This window comes from Rhipicephalus sanguineus, chromosome 7, assembly GCF_013339695.2.
Source record: "Rhipicephalus sanguineus isolate Rsan-2018 chromosome 7, BIME_Rsan_1.4, whole genome shotgun sequence".
Classification (NCBI taxonomy): domain Eukaryota; kingdom Metazoa; phylum Arthropoda; class Arachnida; order Ixodida; family Ixodidae; genus Rhipicephalus; species Rhipicephalus sanguineus.
The window spans coordinates 152,956,996-152,973,546 of NC_051182.1; the positions used below are offsets into that span (position 1 = coordinate 152,956,996).

Below are 16,551 nucleotides of genomic sequence, written 5' to 3' on the forward strand. Positions count from 1 at the left end.
ATCGTACTAATGCACTCCCTGCGAAACTACGACGCTCTTCAATTGACACTTGCGCTCCAAGTGCGTACTTACATAGTTTCCGCTTTGCTTCCGGCTGAAACACAAAAAAATAAACGAGCCAGTGACTGCTTGGCCCTCTCGCGTTACATTAGGCACAGGAAAATCAACCGTATTTTGGACGTGCGTTGATGTCTGTACTTTTAGTTTGACGTTTTGCACCAATCGTTTCTGTCATACAGTGAGTGCCTCTAGTACGTAAGGTTCTCCGTTGCATCAATGAGCGAAGCCCTGGATAAGAACTGCCGAACTTGCACTTCATTTCTACAGGCCGCCTTTTTAAGACAATAGAAATTCCTTTTTATGAAAGTGCTATGGCAATCAGGCACCAGTGATCTTCCACGAACTCTACAACGAGGTGGAAACACATTGTGAAAGAAAGCTAAAGTAACATTTGATTGAGTTATTAACAACAATCATAAATAATTTTTAATGTTATGGACTTCAGAGCCCTTGTTTATACGGAAAAGTTGTAGGCCGTTGAAATTTATGGCATACCCACTTTCTTTAGAAATGAGATTAAGTTGCACGTAATTTGAGATATTCATAATCTAATTTTAAAAACGATGCCGATACTGACCGCACCCGTCGCGCAGGAAACGCGGTCGCTCTGTTACGTCAGACTCGGACTTCGGGTGAAATGGATGGGACAAATTTTACTGGCTGTGGCATTTTGTTACCTGAAGGGAAACTGGATCGGTAGTTTGATGATAGCGGCATCTCGTCGGCATACACTTGTCCGTACGCTGACGGACCCATCGCCTGGCCTGGAGCTACGGCATAGTCGTACATTGTTGACTTCGTTTACATTCGCCTGTCCGTACGCTGGCGTACCCATCGCCTGGCCAGGAGCCACGGGATAGTCGTACGTGTTGATATTGTTGACGTTCTCCTGTCCGTACGCTGGCGTGCCCATCGCCTGGCCTTGAGCCACGGAATAGTCGTACATGTTCATTGCACTGTAGTAGGAAGTTGTGTGACACTGACGTGAATATCCGGTTGTGATATGCGCTTGTTCCTTTTCATTCACTGTTTTAGCATTAGAAAGGCAAATTAAAAAAAAGCAGAATTCGGGCTGTGCCGGTGGCAAAGCATGTAACGCGAGTCTTTCGCTGAAACGCCGCTGCCCGAGCCGGCAGGTCACGTGATCTCGTTTTGCCCAGTCATATAATGGGCGCGTATTTCAAATCTAGTGGCGGACTTACGACACCACGTGATCTGCAGCTTCGTCGTCAGACAGATTTCACGGTGTGGAAATGGCTGAATGTTTTGTGGTGTCGATCTTACGGTGCTGTTCAAGGAACCAGCTGTAGCTTACATTATTCGTAGCCGGTCATATATAACAACCAATGACAGTGGCACAATGTTTCTTTGGGACAGTGGATGATTTCCCTTTGCGCAGTGCACCACGTGATCGTGTAAAGAAGGCTAATTGACCGAGGGACGAATTTTGTTCGACAAACATACAAAACGCCCAAATAAAGACGCTAAACTAAACGTAGCTTTTAATTGAAGCATATCAAATATGCAATGAACGGAAAGGGCAAGTGAGCAAAAAACGAACTAGCTACTAGTGGGATTCGAACCGACAACTTTCAAAATCTCACGCTGAAGCTAGCCATGCAGAACTATATCTCCAAGTTTCGAAGAATGCGATTCGATGAATCTAGATGTAATTTGCCTAGACTAAGTATTTTAGATTACTAAAAACGGTATTTCTATCTCTAAGTATCTAGAAATCATAAAGCGGTATAAAAACGTGGATGTATTTGGGCAACCCCAGCCAAATCTTAGTTGAATATTACAGAAGTGTGCTAACCGCTTTTGGTCTTCAAAATGTTACAATAAATGATAAGGCACAGCATTTTTGACTAATAAATATTTCTCTTTCCACCGATTTCCAAATATATTGGTATCTTGCGCCACATGTAGAGCTCTGACATCACCAACGAAAAACTATGTGTATAGTACATCTGAAATGCCATCGTGTGACTAAAAAGCTGACGTACAACGGTAAGTGTAGTGACCCGGAACGTGATTTAAATTTTGTCTATTTACGTTAAAAAGAAAAGCTTTTATAAGCACAAGAAAACGCCAGGATGTTTTGACTTTTCTTCCAGCTACGCGCAGCTGATGTTGTGACTATGCGCCCATGAAATCTGAAGAAGCAAGCGGTTCGTGTGTTTTTATAAAAGACCAATGGGCCCTAAGAACAGAGTTTTAGAAAGAGTGCAATGTTTCGCTAAGATATTATCGTACATGAGTGCAGAAAAGTCTGACTGTAGGTGGAAGTTTTGAAGGCGCAGGTATACTCTGACGTAACGAGCGCGCTCGCCCGTGGGGCTCCGCGATGTCAAGATGGCGAAAGACGAGTATTTATACTGCAAGGAGACGAAACAGCCGGTGTGTCTTGCGCTCGTTGCATAGAAATCAACCAGCAAAACACGCACATTGGCCACTGCAATGAATGGTGTGTTGGTGGGTGATCGTGGAGGGCGAGGCTTAGTCATGGCCACTCGGCCAGTAAACTGGAGGAAAAACACTCCTTCCCAATAGGGCAGCCGTTAATTGACATTAGCCGCCTAGAAACAGGGTTATCCGTTTCAACTATGGCGCGAGTGGTTAATATAGCTGCAACCTAACATCTCGCACGAAACCGTTTCAGGGACTCTTTTAGCTACCGGGGGCGGATATCACCATTTTTCGCGAATAATAAGTTTCTACGTCCATTCCGAGCATATGCACCAATCATCAAGGCAATGTGACGCTGAGAAGGCACCCACCTCTTCAAATCGCAGATAAGCTATCGAAGGACAGGCAGTGGTTTGAAGAGAACCAGCGGTACTGACGTCCGAATGCCAAGTATTGTTCTTGTTGTTCTTGTTCTTGTTCGCCTTCAACTGTGGCTCACACCCACTGTGGGGGATTGGTCAAGAATTGAGTGGTTTTATGAAATGGTATAATATTTTAGAAGGGAGGTTATAGAATAGCAACTTTACAAATTTTTGCGCTTGATCAAATATGAAAACAAATAATAATAAAATAAAATAAAATTGCCCTAATTTCTAAAATATATGCATGTGTCGATACAGAAGGACAATATTATTATTATTATTATTATCTAGTTAACCGATTGGTTTCATTGTGATAATCCCTCACGGCCACGCAAACCTAGTCGAGATGAGAATAACGACGGTGCTGATGGTGACTGCTTCTTTATTGGCCAAAAACCATGTCGGGGGAGACGGATGGCATTATTAAAGGATAGTAGTATTGCAACAAAGTTACGAGGATGGCGAGCATGTTGATCGTGACGATAAGCGCGTCGTATAAATTCTCATATTTTCTACGCGTGCTGTTAAACGATATTAATGCATTTAGGAAATGGAAATACTTTCTTGCACATCACGTAAGTGTAAAATTTGTGTTCGCATTTTTTTCTTCTCAATGTAAAAAAATTTGTAAACACCATAAATTCAATGTAATTTTTGGTGACATTATTGAAGAGAATTCACAGGAAGACAACGGACAATAGAGAACACAAGACGAGCTCCGAATTCCTAAAAAGCGTTTTACCATCCACGAGAATTTACATGCTTACAGAAGAGGAAAATGAGAGAGCAGTGTCAGGCTTTTTCTATTCTTTTACCTATGGCTATTTGAATTATTTTACATCTTTCACTTTCTATTTACATCGCGTTTTGTCTTCTTTCTTTTTAATGTTGCATAGCGTTTAGTATTGCTTACTTTATTGCTTTTCATTCATCTTGTATAATCGACACTGTGGCCAATCCCCGTCGTGGGTGTGAGCCAGTTTCCCCTAGGCGACAAAAAATTACACCATCTCCCACTCAAGGGAACCATGAGGGGATGCGAAGCTGCACTGGGGGCGCACACCAATCTTCCGTTACGTTCACTCGGCGTTTCCGTTAGTATGTGAGGTTTGTATTTAGTGTTTCTGTTATCATTACGTTGTGTTTGTGCGTTGCTTTCCGTTAGCGCCGAGTGAACGAGTGGCGCCGACGTTGACGTTACAACTCATCTGAACGGGAGTGAATTGAGAATGACGGAAGCCGACCGAGCGCACGCGCTTAGATACGAGAAACGGGGGAGGGAGAGGAGAGAGTGGGTTACAGGCTGTAGTTGGCTGCGGCGGCGGCTGCATCACGTGAGAAGAGAAGCTGCGCCGCGGCTGCAGCGACCGAACACCTGCGTAAAGGAGGAGAGTGGGAGAGTAGGCGCGTGCGCAGTGGAGCGCTGACGCCACCACCACCGCCGGACACAGCCCCGAGCAAAAGCTGCTTCGCACCTAGGAAAACTTTCATCGCCTGGTTCTTGGTAAATCCTTCAAAGTGGGTGTGTGCAAGAGGCATTATGAGACCGGTAACCGCACGAAGACGGGAACAAGAAGTGTCAGGCTTCGTGCGCTTACCGGTTTCATATTGTCACTGCACCAACTAGCTCGTACCCAGCGTCTGAATAGGTGCAAAATACACGCGGATCTACTCCACTCTGCACTTTCAGCAGCGCGTGCGTCTTGGGCATAAAAAGTCGAACGAGAAGTAAAACAAAGGAATAGGCAGGCGTGCTGTTCGCGAACATTAATGAACTCCTTCTCGAAAAGCATTATTGATGCGTGAATTGTCTTAAATTTACGATGTACATATCTTCAAACGCTTCACGTGTGCATTCGTTCCCTCTTTCGACTGATGTAATTGTAACAACCACCTCGAGTTGAGACCGTTTCATCATCACATAAGAATGATCCTTTCAACTGTCAACAAAGCACGAGATTTTGATAGAGAGAGAGAGAGAGAGAGAGAAAATACTGTGATACATATAAGCTTCCCTGCTTATTGTGGGTACAGCCTCTGGTCGAGGACCCCACTGGCAACTGCGGCTTGGCGGGCCTGGTCAAGTGTCGTCAATTGGCTTCTCAAGTCCAGTTCGGAAAGTCGTGCCTATCTCGACCAATTTGCGCGTAGGCCCTTAATTAGCGGCGAGAGTGCATCTGCCGCATGCTGTGCGCACTGGTAGGTTATGTGTTCCAGTGTCGGGGTAGAGTCGCACAAAGAAAGTTTGTCGCTGTTTGAACAGCGGAGCTGTTTATGGTCGAGGTTAACACCTACAAAGCGTCGTTCGCAGTTTCGTAGCGGGTATGTGTCACAGTGTCACAGTGGGGCTTGTCCTATTTCTGCCGATGTAGAAACAGGACACGCCTTACTACTCACCACTGGTCCCCTAAAAATGAAGTCCGCGGTCAGGAGCGTCTGTATCACGGGGAGAGAAACAGAGAAAAATAGAATGAAAGCAAGAAAAAAAGAGAGCAAGAAAAAGACAAACAGAAAGAAAGAGAGGGCAAATAACGAAAGACGATAACAAATGGAGACAGAAACCTGTCACCTCTCTCTTTCCCACCTCTTGTTATACTATACTATACTATACTATACTATACTATACTATACTATACTATACTATACTATACTATACTATACTATACTATACTATACTATACTATACTATACGTGGCTATGCTTGCGCTCGTTTTTCTACCTTTTTAGGGGCGAAGCTCCTCCTAGTCTAACCTTGTCACGCGTCCGGCGTAATGCGTAACCGGCAGTATATCCCGAACAGGATCTCCCATCACCGATCCTTTGCAAACTGCCCACTACTTCGTCTTTGCAAACATCCCACTACGACCAATCACCGATCCATCACTTCACCGACCATAAAGCCGTTATAATGAAGGGGGAACGGAAGCCACGTCTAGCTACCACTTACGATTTATAAAATTTCTTGTATAAATATGTACAGTGTTTGTCACGTCCTTGATGATGTACTGGACTACTGTTTTGATTACTGCTGGGCGAAACCACTGAAGATTTCACGGTGTAACGATGATTGCTTCAGGAGCTTCGCCCAAGCTCTTCATCATTCACCCGTGGATATGCTGTGAATTTTTTTGTGACTGTTTCTATCCATCTCCTTCTCTCTTTGTCTCTTTCTTTCTGTGCCTTTCCTCCTTTTTTTATCTTTTTTGTTCTCTCTATCTGTTTACTCGTTCTGTCCTCCACCTTTTCCTCCTCCGCACCCTCACACATCTCCTCCTTATTCTCATTTCCCTTTTCCACCCCCTTGTTATGCTATGCTACACAAGGCTATGCTATGCTCTGCTAGCATGCCTGGATAGCCGAGTAGCTAGACGCTCGCCTTCGTACCGAGGGTACGCGGGTTCGAATCTCGTCTCGTCAATAATATTAAATGCGAAGCATTTCTTAGGGAACTTCTGCGACTTTGCGCGTATCTATCTATCTATCTATCTATCTATCTATCTATCTATCTATCTATCTATCTATCTATCTATCTATCTATCTATCTATCTATCTATCTATCTATCTATCTATCTATCTATCTATCTATCTATCTATCTAGCCGCCTACGACTTTGTGCTCTCCTGGTCGCTTGGTTAATCGAATGTACACCAAAATTGGTATGGCGTTACATGCCTGTATGACGAACATAAATGACAAGTCATCATATGAAAATCATGACACGCATGTCATGTACAGCATGATTTACATGTCACGCTCATGGTGCGCTGGCGGCCGTTTCGCTAGCTTGATATACACCGAAATTGGTATCTTGCGACGTGACTGTGTGACGAACATAAATAACACAAGTTAACATGAAAATCATGACACGCATATAATGTACAGCATGACTTACGTGCCACGCTCATAGTGCGCTGACGGCCGTTTCGCTAGCTTGATCTACCGCGAAATTGGTATTGCATGGCGTGACTGTGTGACGAACATAAATAACACACGAGTTAACATGAAAATCATGACACGCATGTCATGTACAGCATGACTTACGTGCCACGCTCATAAGGCCCTGGCGGCCGTTTCGCTAGCTTTATATACACCAAAATTGGTATCTTGCGACGTGACTGTGTAATGAACATAAGTAACACGAGTTAACATGGAAATCATGACGCGCATTTCATGTACAGCATGACTTACGTGCCACGCTCATGGGGCGCTGGCGGCCGTTTCGCTAGATTTATATACACCAAAATTGGTATCTTGCGTCGTGACTGTGTAACAAACATAAATAACACGCGTTAACATGAAAATCATGACACGCATGTCATGTACAGCATGACTTACGTGCCACGCTCATGGGGCCCTGGCGGCCGTTTCGCTAGCTTTATATACACCAATATTGGTATCTTGCGACGTGACTGTGTAATGAACATAAATAACACGAGTTAACATGGAAATCATGACACGCATGTCATGTACAGCATGACTTACGTGCCACGCTCATGGGGCGCTGGCGGCCGTTTCGCTAGATTTATATACACCAAAATTGGTATCTTGCGTCGTGACTATGTAACAAACATAAATAACACGCGTTAACATGAAAATCATGACACGCATGTCATGTACAGCATGACTTACGTGCCACGCTCATGGGGCCCTGGCGGCCGTTTCGCTAGCTTTATATAGACCAAAATTGGTATCTTGCGACGTGTGACTGTGTAAGGAACATAAATAACACGAGTTAACATGGAAATCATGACACGCATGTCATGTACAGCATGACTTACGTGCCACGCTCATGGGGCGCTGGCGGCCGTTTCGCTAGATTTATATACACCAAAATTGATATCTTGCGACGTGACTGTGTAACGAACATAAATAACACGAGTTAACATGAAAATCATGACACGCATGTCATGTACAGCATGACTTACGTGCCACGCTCATGGGGCGCTGGCGGCCGTTTCGCTAGCTTGATCTACCCTGAAATTGGTATTGCGCGATGTGACTGTGTAACGAACATAAATAACACGAGTTAGCATGAAAATCATGACACGCATGTCATGTACAGCATGACTTGCGTGCCACGCTCATGGGGCGCTGGCGGCCGTTTCGCTAGGTTGATCTACCCCGGAATTGGTATTGCGCAACGTGACTGTCTGACAAACATAAAAACACGAGTTAACATGAAAATCATGACACGCATGTCATGTACAGCATGACTTACGTGCCACGCTCATGGCGCGCTGGCGGCCGTTTCGCTAGCTTGATATACACCAAAATTGGTATCTTGCGACGTGACTGTGTGATGAACATAAATAACACGAGTTAATATGAAAATCGTGACACGCATGTCTTGTACACCATGACTTACGTGCCACGCTCATGGTGCGCTGACGGCCGTTTCGCTAGCTTGATATACACAGAAATTGGTATCTTGCGACGTGACTTTGTAACGAACGTAAATAACACGAGTTAACACGAAAGTCATGGCACACATGTCACGTAAAGCATGACTTACGTGCCACGCTCATGGTGCGCTGGCGGCCGTTTCGCTAGCTTGATCTACCCCGAAGTTGGTATTGCGCGACTTCGCTGTGTGACGAACATAAATAATAGGAGTTAAAATGAAAACCATGACACGCGTTTTCCTCAATGCCATACAAGACGATGTATGCAGCTCTTTGCTGGCTGCTTCGCATTAAATCGATTCCCACAATGCGTGGGATCTGCCGGCTTTTTTTTTTTCGCTAAGTATTTCTCTAATATTTCTACCTCTATCTTCCTCTCTCTGTACTCGTTCCCTCGCCCATCAGTTATTGCGTCCCACGCCGGACAATCGGCGCTTGTGTTCTAAGAGCGAAGCAGAAGAGGAAGAAGAGAGCTCGGATGAAGAACAGAACGAAGAGAGCGCGTTCCGGTTCATGATGATGCTAATTTTCTATGTACGACACGCGCAAAGCTCGACAATAACAGCTGTGCTGTAAAATAGAAGGTGCCTATAATAAGAGAAGCAGCCAGCACTTGGGGCCGATAGTCCTTTTCTGAACGTAAGAGAGCGAAATCTCACCGTCGTGATGTGTGCTGTTGGTGGGAGAACACGAATGATCTGGCGCGTAAAACGATCTCTTGCAAGTGAATCGGTAGTTTTATTTGAAAACAGGCCTTTGGATCCAGGTACCCATAATAAATTAATACATTGTAGATGAGCGATAACTGACGCGTGAAAGAGCTTTAGCATAGGCCACCACTTCACAAGACACTCGACAAGACCACTTAAAAAGGCAGGACGACTTGACGAGATGTTGCCTCGAGCTACACCATTTTTCAAAGATATTTCGTATCTTCAAGCCTCCATCTTAATCTGAGCTTCTGCATGGTTTCGATTATTCAATAACACTAACACTTAAAGACAGCTATGAGGACGCCTATAATAATGATGACCTCCTAAAAAGGCGCGAGCCCACATATCGGACTACAGTGCCGGGATGGGAAGTACTTTATGTGTAAGTGTCGTGTCTGACGGAAGAGCAGCCCAACGAACGGCGAGCGAAAACTGAGGCTTTATTATGCCAGCAACTAAAACGACGGGCGAACTGCCCATGACAATGTTACAACAAGGAATGCCCGCGCCAGCTACAATGCCGGCGCTATTTAAGCACACTGAGTGTGATAACACAATCTGTGGCCTCGGCGCAAGACACGCGGCCAAGCCATATCGCGCAGGCGCACGAGATATCAGTAAGTATCCTGGCAGTGAATAAACGTTGAACATATCATTGGTATGGAAGCAATCTAGTGAGACGCCACATGTACTACATCCGGCCTCCTTGCCCATACGAATGCATGGGTGGATATTATCAGCAGTTCCTTTTTAAAGGGCCAGTAACCTGCGCACACGAAGCTCAGTATTATTTATTACGCCCTAACATCTTCTCTACCGGAATTAAAAAAAAAACATACACGCCTATCCAAGAACTGGATGATGATGAGTGGGCGGAGCTCTGGTGATGTTCGGTCACCGTCAATCTCCCTTTTGTCGTTTTTGCCGTTTTGCCGCCGCTTCGCACGCCTCGCCTCCGGAGTAGTAGCTTGTCGTCGGCGTTCCCGTTGAGCCGCCGCATGCCGCGCCTTACGTTCGCTTTCATCCATAGCAGAAAGAGAATATGTCGTCTCGAACACGCTTACATACCGTTTGCACCGCAGCGTCCTCTCGTGTACTTAAGCGGCGGCTGCATTTTCGATGGAGGCGAAAATGTTTGAGGCCATTTGCTTAGACTTAGGTGCACGTTAAAAAACCCCAGGTGGTCGAAATTTCCAGAGCCCCCCACTACGGCGTCTTTCATAATCATATCGTGGTTTTGGGACGTTAGACCGCAGATATTAATGTTATTATCTCGTGTATTTAAAGTGACAAAGAGTCGACGACAAAGCTCGGTGCTACCGTCCATAATGTGTACGTTGAAGTCACCGACTAGTATAAAGGGTTTGTGCTTGTAGGTGTTTTATATTGTTTCGTCACAATTACGATTGTTCTTCGTCTATTCTAAACCTTTTTTTTATTCACATACACACATATGTTTCGACTATAGCAGGGGCGTAGCCAAGGGGGGGGGGGGGGGGTTGGTGGGGTTCAAACACCCCCCCCCCCGAAATTTCAGTTTTCCTTGCGTATATATACGCGCACACATAAAAACGCACGCACGAACACACATGAAGTATCATTGACCCCCCCCCCCCCCCGAAAAAAATTTTTCGCTACGCCTCTGGACTACAGCAACGGTTTTCTAACCACCATGACAGCGGACAGTGAGCGTCGATGACGAAGCTAGGTCTTAAGGTCTACAATTTCTACGTTGAAATCGCCGACTAGTATAAAGGGTTCGTGCTTCTAGGTGCTTTATATTGTTCCGTCACAATTATGATACTCCCTTGTGCACCGCAGCGCCCTTAGCGGGCTCCATGCAAAACTGAGACACGCCGCCGCCTCGCCGAACACGGAAGATGCCTCGACCCTAAGGTGCTTCGCCCCTAAAATTCTTAAAAAAGCTACAGCTGTCCGTCTCACGGTACAGTAACCTCGGTCTCCAATTGATATTTTCATTGTCCTCTGTCCCTACTTTTCCATAACCAATCCTTTAACCGCGATTTACTTACCTCTGTCGTGGACGTGTTTACCTTTCCAATGCTGTTCCAAAGACCCAAGGCTTCAGGTAGGTTAGTGCTGGAACATAAACCCTGGTAGATATCTTCACATTCAATCAAGACTCGTTGAAGTATCCCTGAACCTACAACTTCGATATTTTGGCCAGGTAGTAGCAGTACGATAAAACCTAATTTTTTCGTTTTGCTTGTGAAGTCCCAGAGGGTCGATGCGAGCAACGAGCTGAACGAAGCGAAAGTTTATTCAAGCCTAAGTTCAGTGCCTAACAGGCCACGTGGAAATATCTAGTCGGCTGCAAGAACTCTTAGCCTGTCGATTCGGCATGCTTGATGCTTTAGGCGGTATGCGAACGTGTATTGGTAAATAGCCATCTCCTAAAAATACCAAGTGCTGCTTGATGCCACCTGGAAAAGAAGCTTCATATTCGACGCTGCTGCTACAATTTGCGCTGACTAACAATACAGAGTTTTTAGTCTAGAAAAGATCGCCTCCTCTATTTTTTTTCAATGCCAGCCAGATGCATCTGAACACCCTCTCCTCTGGGCCTTTCCTGCTCTCCTCCGTCGGCTAGCGTTCGCGCCTGCTTTGCGTTCCATGGGGGAGAGTACCTTTTAGGTGGCGCATCGCAAAAGAAGTCAGAAGAGTAAATTTTTTCTTTAGTTTTTTTTTCGCGTAAAGCGGTGTCTTGCATTCGTCATGATTACTATGTTCGTTCTCACGCTGGCTCACAAGGAGACGCGGTGTTTTGCGATGGCGCATCTCCGTTCGGGGTGCTATGCGCGCAATCAACGGGGACGGGTCACTGCGACGCTACTGCATGGGAGGACTTTAACATGTGACCAACGAGCGCTGTGCGGTGGCGGCGGTTTTGCCTCGAGTCACGAAGGAAAGAGTACGAAGGAACAAACCTGACAGACGCATGATATATGGGAAAGGGACGGCGCGTCTAACACAACTATTCACCACATCATCGTTGAGCGGTCAGACGCATGTGTGACGCAAGCAGCCGTACCCTTTATGTTGCTAGAAAATTACAAAGAAATGGGACGGGGGTATAATCACCTCCGTGGCTCAGTTGCTGGATCCTCACACACGTTATGCGAAGGTTCTGGGTTCACAACCCATCGGCGGCGTGTCGTTTTGTCCATATTCGTTCACATGTCCTCTATCTCATAACTACCAGACTCCAGTTAAAAATAAATGCCTTTCATGCTTCTCTTGGTTTCCTTACTTCCTACCTTTACATGGATGCGTCATCATATGACGTCGTCGCTTTGTCAAATGTGGGTCGATCCGAGAGCCACTGCAGAACCACGTCAGGTGCAGAAAGCTTGCAACACTTCGGGTCCCGGAGAACGTGCAAAACCAAGTTAGGTGTAGAAAGCTTTAAGAGGCAGTGGAGATCTGTGGCCTTTGACGATCGTGTCGTTTTAGGCGAATGCATAAGGGACCACGTGACTTCTTTAACAACGAAGCTGCTTAAGTCGGCCGCAATCTGTCCAACGCGAACAACAACAGCAACAAAACTCCGAGCCACAATTGCGTCACCGCGTTGCCCAGCAACCGGTTGCGCATCTGTGCGCCTGTTTCACTAGCTCATACACTGCTGCACCACCAGCACGCCTGCCTGGACACTGCGCGCAACCACTCGGTCGCGCCAGACGTGACGTCACTGGCCAACTGCGCATGCCCACCTTTCGGTTTGTACACAGCAGGCGCGTGGAGGCGGCGCGCGGCACCAGAAGCAGACATGGGGAGAACGAACAAGATTCGCACTTCTTCCGATTAAGATGCCGCTTACCTGGATTCGCGGCGCGCTGCCAAGGGACTGGTGGACCCGACTCGTTTAAAGTAGTCCACGACGTAGAACGGCCGAAACGGCGAGAGGTGACTGTGCTGGACTCGAATGGAAATTGGCATCCCTAGCGATTACTTCGTATAACTTAAAATGAATTGGCATCACTTTGTATAACTTCGCATCACTTCGTATGGCCAGGACCAGACAGGAACCAATCAGCTCCGCTGCGCTTTTAGCCTTGCGCCACCAGCGCAAGCAACGCCCGGCTTTAAGTCCCTTCATTTTTTGAAACGGCTATTGCTACTTATGAACCGTCCATAGTGCTACCAGGAATCATCAGTGACTCGCTCGCACTTAAGAACGCCCCTGATGTATGAAGTTGCGAATTATAAACCCACATATGAATGGTAAGAGATTGAAAGTGAAATGGTTCATGAGAGAGAAAAGATACTTACGCTAAGAGAAACATTCTCGTCAAGCAAGCAGCAAAGATTTACTCGTGTTCCGAAGCCCGCATCAAAAGTAACTGAGGATCCAGGGGTGGTCCGAACTGCATATTTATTAGGCTAGTTTCAGACAGTCTGGGAATTGCCTCGGTTCATCGAATATGACCCGCATGTATACCCGCAAGAGTGTCAGCGTAAAAACCCTGGTGAATCTTTTGAGCACGCTCACAGAGGGGCAGGCGTTCCTGTAGTCTTCGTAGTCCACATCGTACGCAGCCATGCCATAGGCAAAGGTCAAGTGCTGCGCCCTCAGCCTGCAGAGCTGAGGAAATGAACGATCCCAGTTTAAAATGCCAGCACGGCTTGCCATCAGGACAACAGAAATAGCTGTTACAAGATTTGTCTGTAGCAACAGATATTTCTCTTGTACGCACCATTTTCTGTCGGTACATTAGAACAGAATACTGTGGCGCGTCTGTCCTTACAACAAAGAGCTGAAGTGCTACAAGAAATGCTTGTAGTACGGCAGGAAAATGTGCTGTCGCCAGAAGCACCGAATTCTCACAATAGAATTGACAAGAGAGAACAGTTCAAAAAGTTATTCTAAAAAAATGCTGTTATGATTTGATAGATAAATCCAAACTTGCACTCCTGACGATGTAAAGAAATTATCGATAGTGAGCCTCCGGCTACTGAATTTTACGGTTCAATGATCTCTGCCGCACTAGCGCTGCTCGGTAACCTGAACATTACAGCATCGATGAAAGTTGCAGAATTTCATCTTAATTTATGTCTTAAGTTAATGAAATCCTAATTAGAAGCACACGTACTTGTAGAGATAAATATTTTAAAAATATTTCGGATCCCATTCTTATAGACAGCACCAAGAGAAGGTACCACACATTTCCCACGCGTCATGTCTTGCTTTCCTGGACATGAAAAATATTTGAACACGGCGGGTCGCTGTAGCCATGGCAACGTTTCAGGCATGTGGCCTTGTCTGCTTCAAGGCGGTAACTGCAGAAGCTATCTTGAAGAAGACAATACCACTTGTCCAAACGGTGGCTTCAGCGACACCCCGTGTTCCAAGGACTTGTCGTCTCTTCAAGCAGCCATCTTACCCTGGGCTTCTGCCGTGTCCCGGATTTCCTGAACATGAATGTATACTGCTCCGCGAATTCTTGCCCGTATCACACCAAAGTGCAAAGTTTTCAAGTAACATTTAATAATAAGAGGAAAGCTGGACAAGTTGCTACTGGCAAAGTTTCCTACAATATTTACTAAAGGGAACTCTGGCGCTAGTGTCTATGCGCGCAGCAACGCATGGCACTTCAGCCAGCACGGGAATGATGGGCAGTACACGGATTTATCTAAGCTTAGTTTCTTCGGCTGTGTACGGCTTCGTGTCGCCTGCAGCCGCTTCGTCGCTAGGCGAAGTTCAGCAAACGTTCAGCCGTTCCACTTCACCACCTTAACTTTTTAGGCTCACCAATTCAAGTCGGATCCCGAAGTTCCGAACGATCCATTCTTTTATCGAAGAAAAACGCCAAAACAACAACAAACGAAGCCACAAGTGCGTTCGAAGCTGTAAGCACGAGGATTAGGCGAATACTTGTACTACCAATGATTCCCATCGTGGCTGAACGATCTTAGCGCCAGAGTTCGCTTTAGCAAATATTAGGCAACTCTATGGCTACTGGTTGATGATGTTTTCGCAGAGACATGCGGCAATGGACATGTCACCGCGCACTGCCGACAGTGTAAGCGCTTGCCTAATTTGAATCCCCCAGATTTTTTGTAAGCATAGAGGTATGTATGAACACGAGGTTAGTTGTCGAGGCAGCACATATTGCAGAAAAAGCATAGTCTGCATTAGCGAGCCTTAGATATCGCTATATGAGAATTAAATAGCATATATAGATGGCGAATTTTGATGATGTGATCGAATTAACCATGTGTAGCGTGTATCAGATTCTTCTTTTGTTTTTAGGAGCGAAGCTCCTTAGGCCCGCACCCCGCCATAGCCGTTGAAGCTCCTTTCTCGTAAGCATCGCAATAGCTTGCAGTGGCCGCTGATTTAAGAGGAAATGTTTAGGTCTTGAGCGGCTTGGTTTTAGTGGACCAGAAATTCGAGGTTAAAAGAAATAGGCTCTGTGCACCACTGGTTATAATAGATGTCTTCATTTTCACCACCGTTATCGTAGATTGTGAAATGACAACCATCATTCTAGCGCACTACGGGCGCTTTGTCGAAGGTAGTAGCAGACGCTCTTCCCACCCGGCGCCGGCGCAAAAAGACAATGAGCGCGAGCGGCGTTCCGTCACCGCCGTCGAAGCTCCCCCTGCGTTGCGCTCGGCGCGCTCAATCGCTCGGTCGTTCCCGCCACCGAGAGCAGCAGACGCCCTCCCCACCCGCTCCCCACCCTACCGCCTTCGTGAAAGCCAGCAGCGAGATCAGGCGCATAGTCGTTTGCGTTCCATGTCTAAGGAGCTTCGCTCATCGGTTGTATTCGTACACGGAACTGCTAGTCCTGTTTTTCTTCTTTTATTTCTGTGTCTTCTGAGCCCGCTGTATATTTTTTCTCATCGTAAGTTCTTAAACTTAGTTGCGAGTCATTGCATGTCCTCTTCGCTTTTCTAGTGTCCCTTGTCATTTGCGCTGTTCAACATCATGAACCAGATTTCAAATAACTCTCAGCTACGTTGAGGATCAAAAATTGAGAGGCAGCGTTCTATGCCTACCTTTTCGACGACATCGGTGTTGTTATCGAAGGAGAATATGCAGCCGTCCTTTTTGTTGTAGAACAGCGTGCCGCGAACTCCCGATTTGTAGACCGTGTCGTTGCTGAAGTTGGGATCGTTGCATGCCTAATGCAAAGAGTGTGAAGGAGATCGGGCACAGGACGCATTGAAGCATTTGCGCAGACGTAGAGTAATGCACGACGCATTGAAACCAGTCGCCGACAAGCCAAATTTAATCTTAGGCTAAGTTACGAGATCGAGTGCGTTTTGAAAGATCAGTATGTTGTTGCTAGTGTTGTCGTTGTTATAGCTGATGCTGCCGTTATTGCCTGAACACATGTGTCATGCCGCACACTAATGTAGGCCTAATAGGAGGTGAACAATAGGAGGTGAACGTCTCTGACCATGATTAAACCTTCGGGGTAGCTGAAGCAGTTAGGATACACCTGGGCACAGCGTACTGTGAATCCCACGCAAACATTGCATCAGCAAGCACATAATAAACGTTGGTATTCGGTA

At 46.1% G+C, this 16,551-nt stretch overlaps 1 protein-coding gene across 1 annotated transcript in view; it reads right to left on the bottom strand.

Annotated features, from left to right (window-relative positions):
- Positions 1-13,348: 13,348 nt before the first annotated feature.
- LOC119400279 (uncharacterized) overlaps positions 13,349-16,551 on the bottom strand; it is an 85,261-nt gene continuing 82,058 nt past the window's right edge. The window contains exon 6 of the mRNA XM_049417562.1: positions 13,349-13,612. Within this exon, the coding sequence (XP_049273519.1) occupies positions 13,406-13,612 (207 nt within the window). The 3' untranslated portion in view covers positions 13,349-13,405. The remainder of the gene's footprint in view (positions 13,613-16,551) is intronic.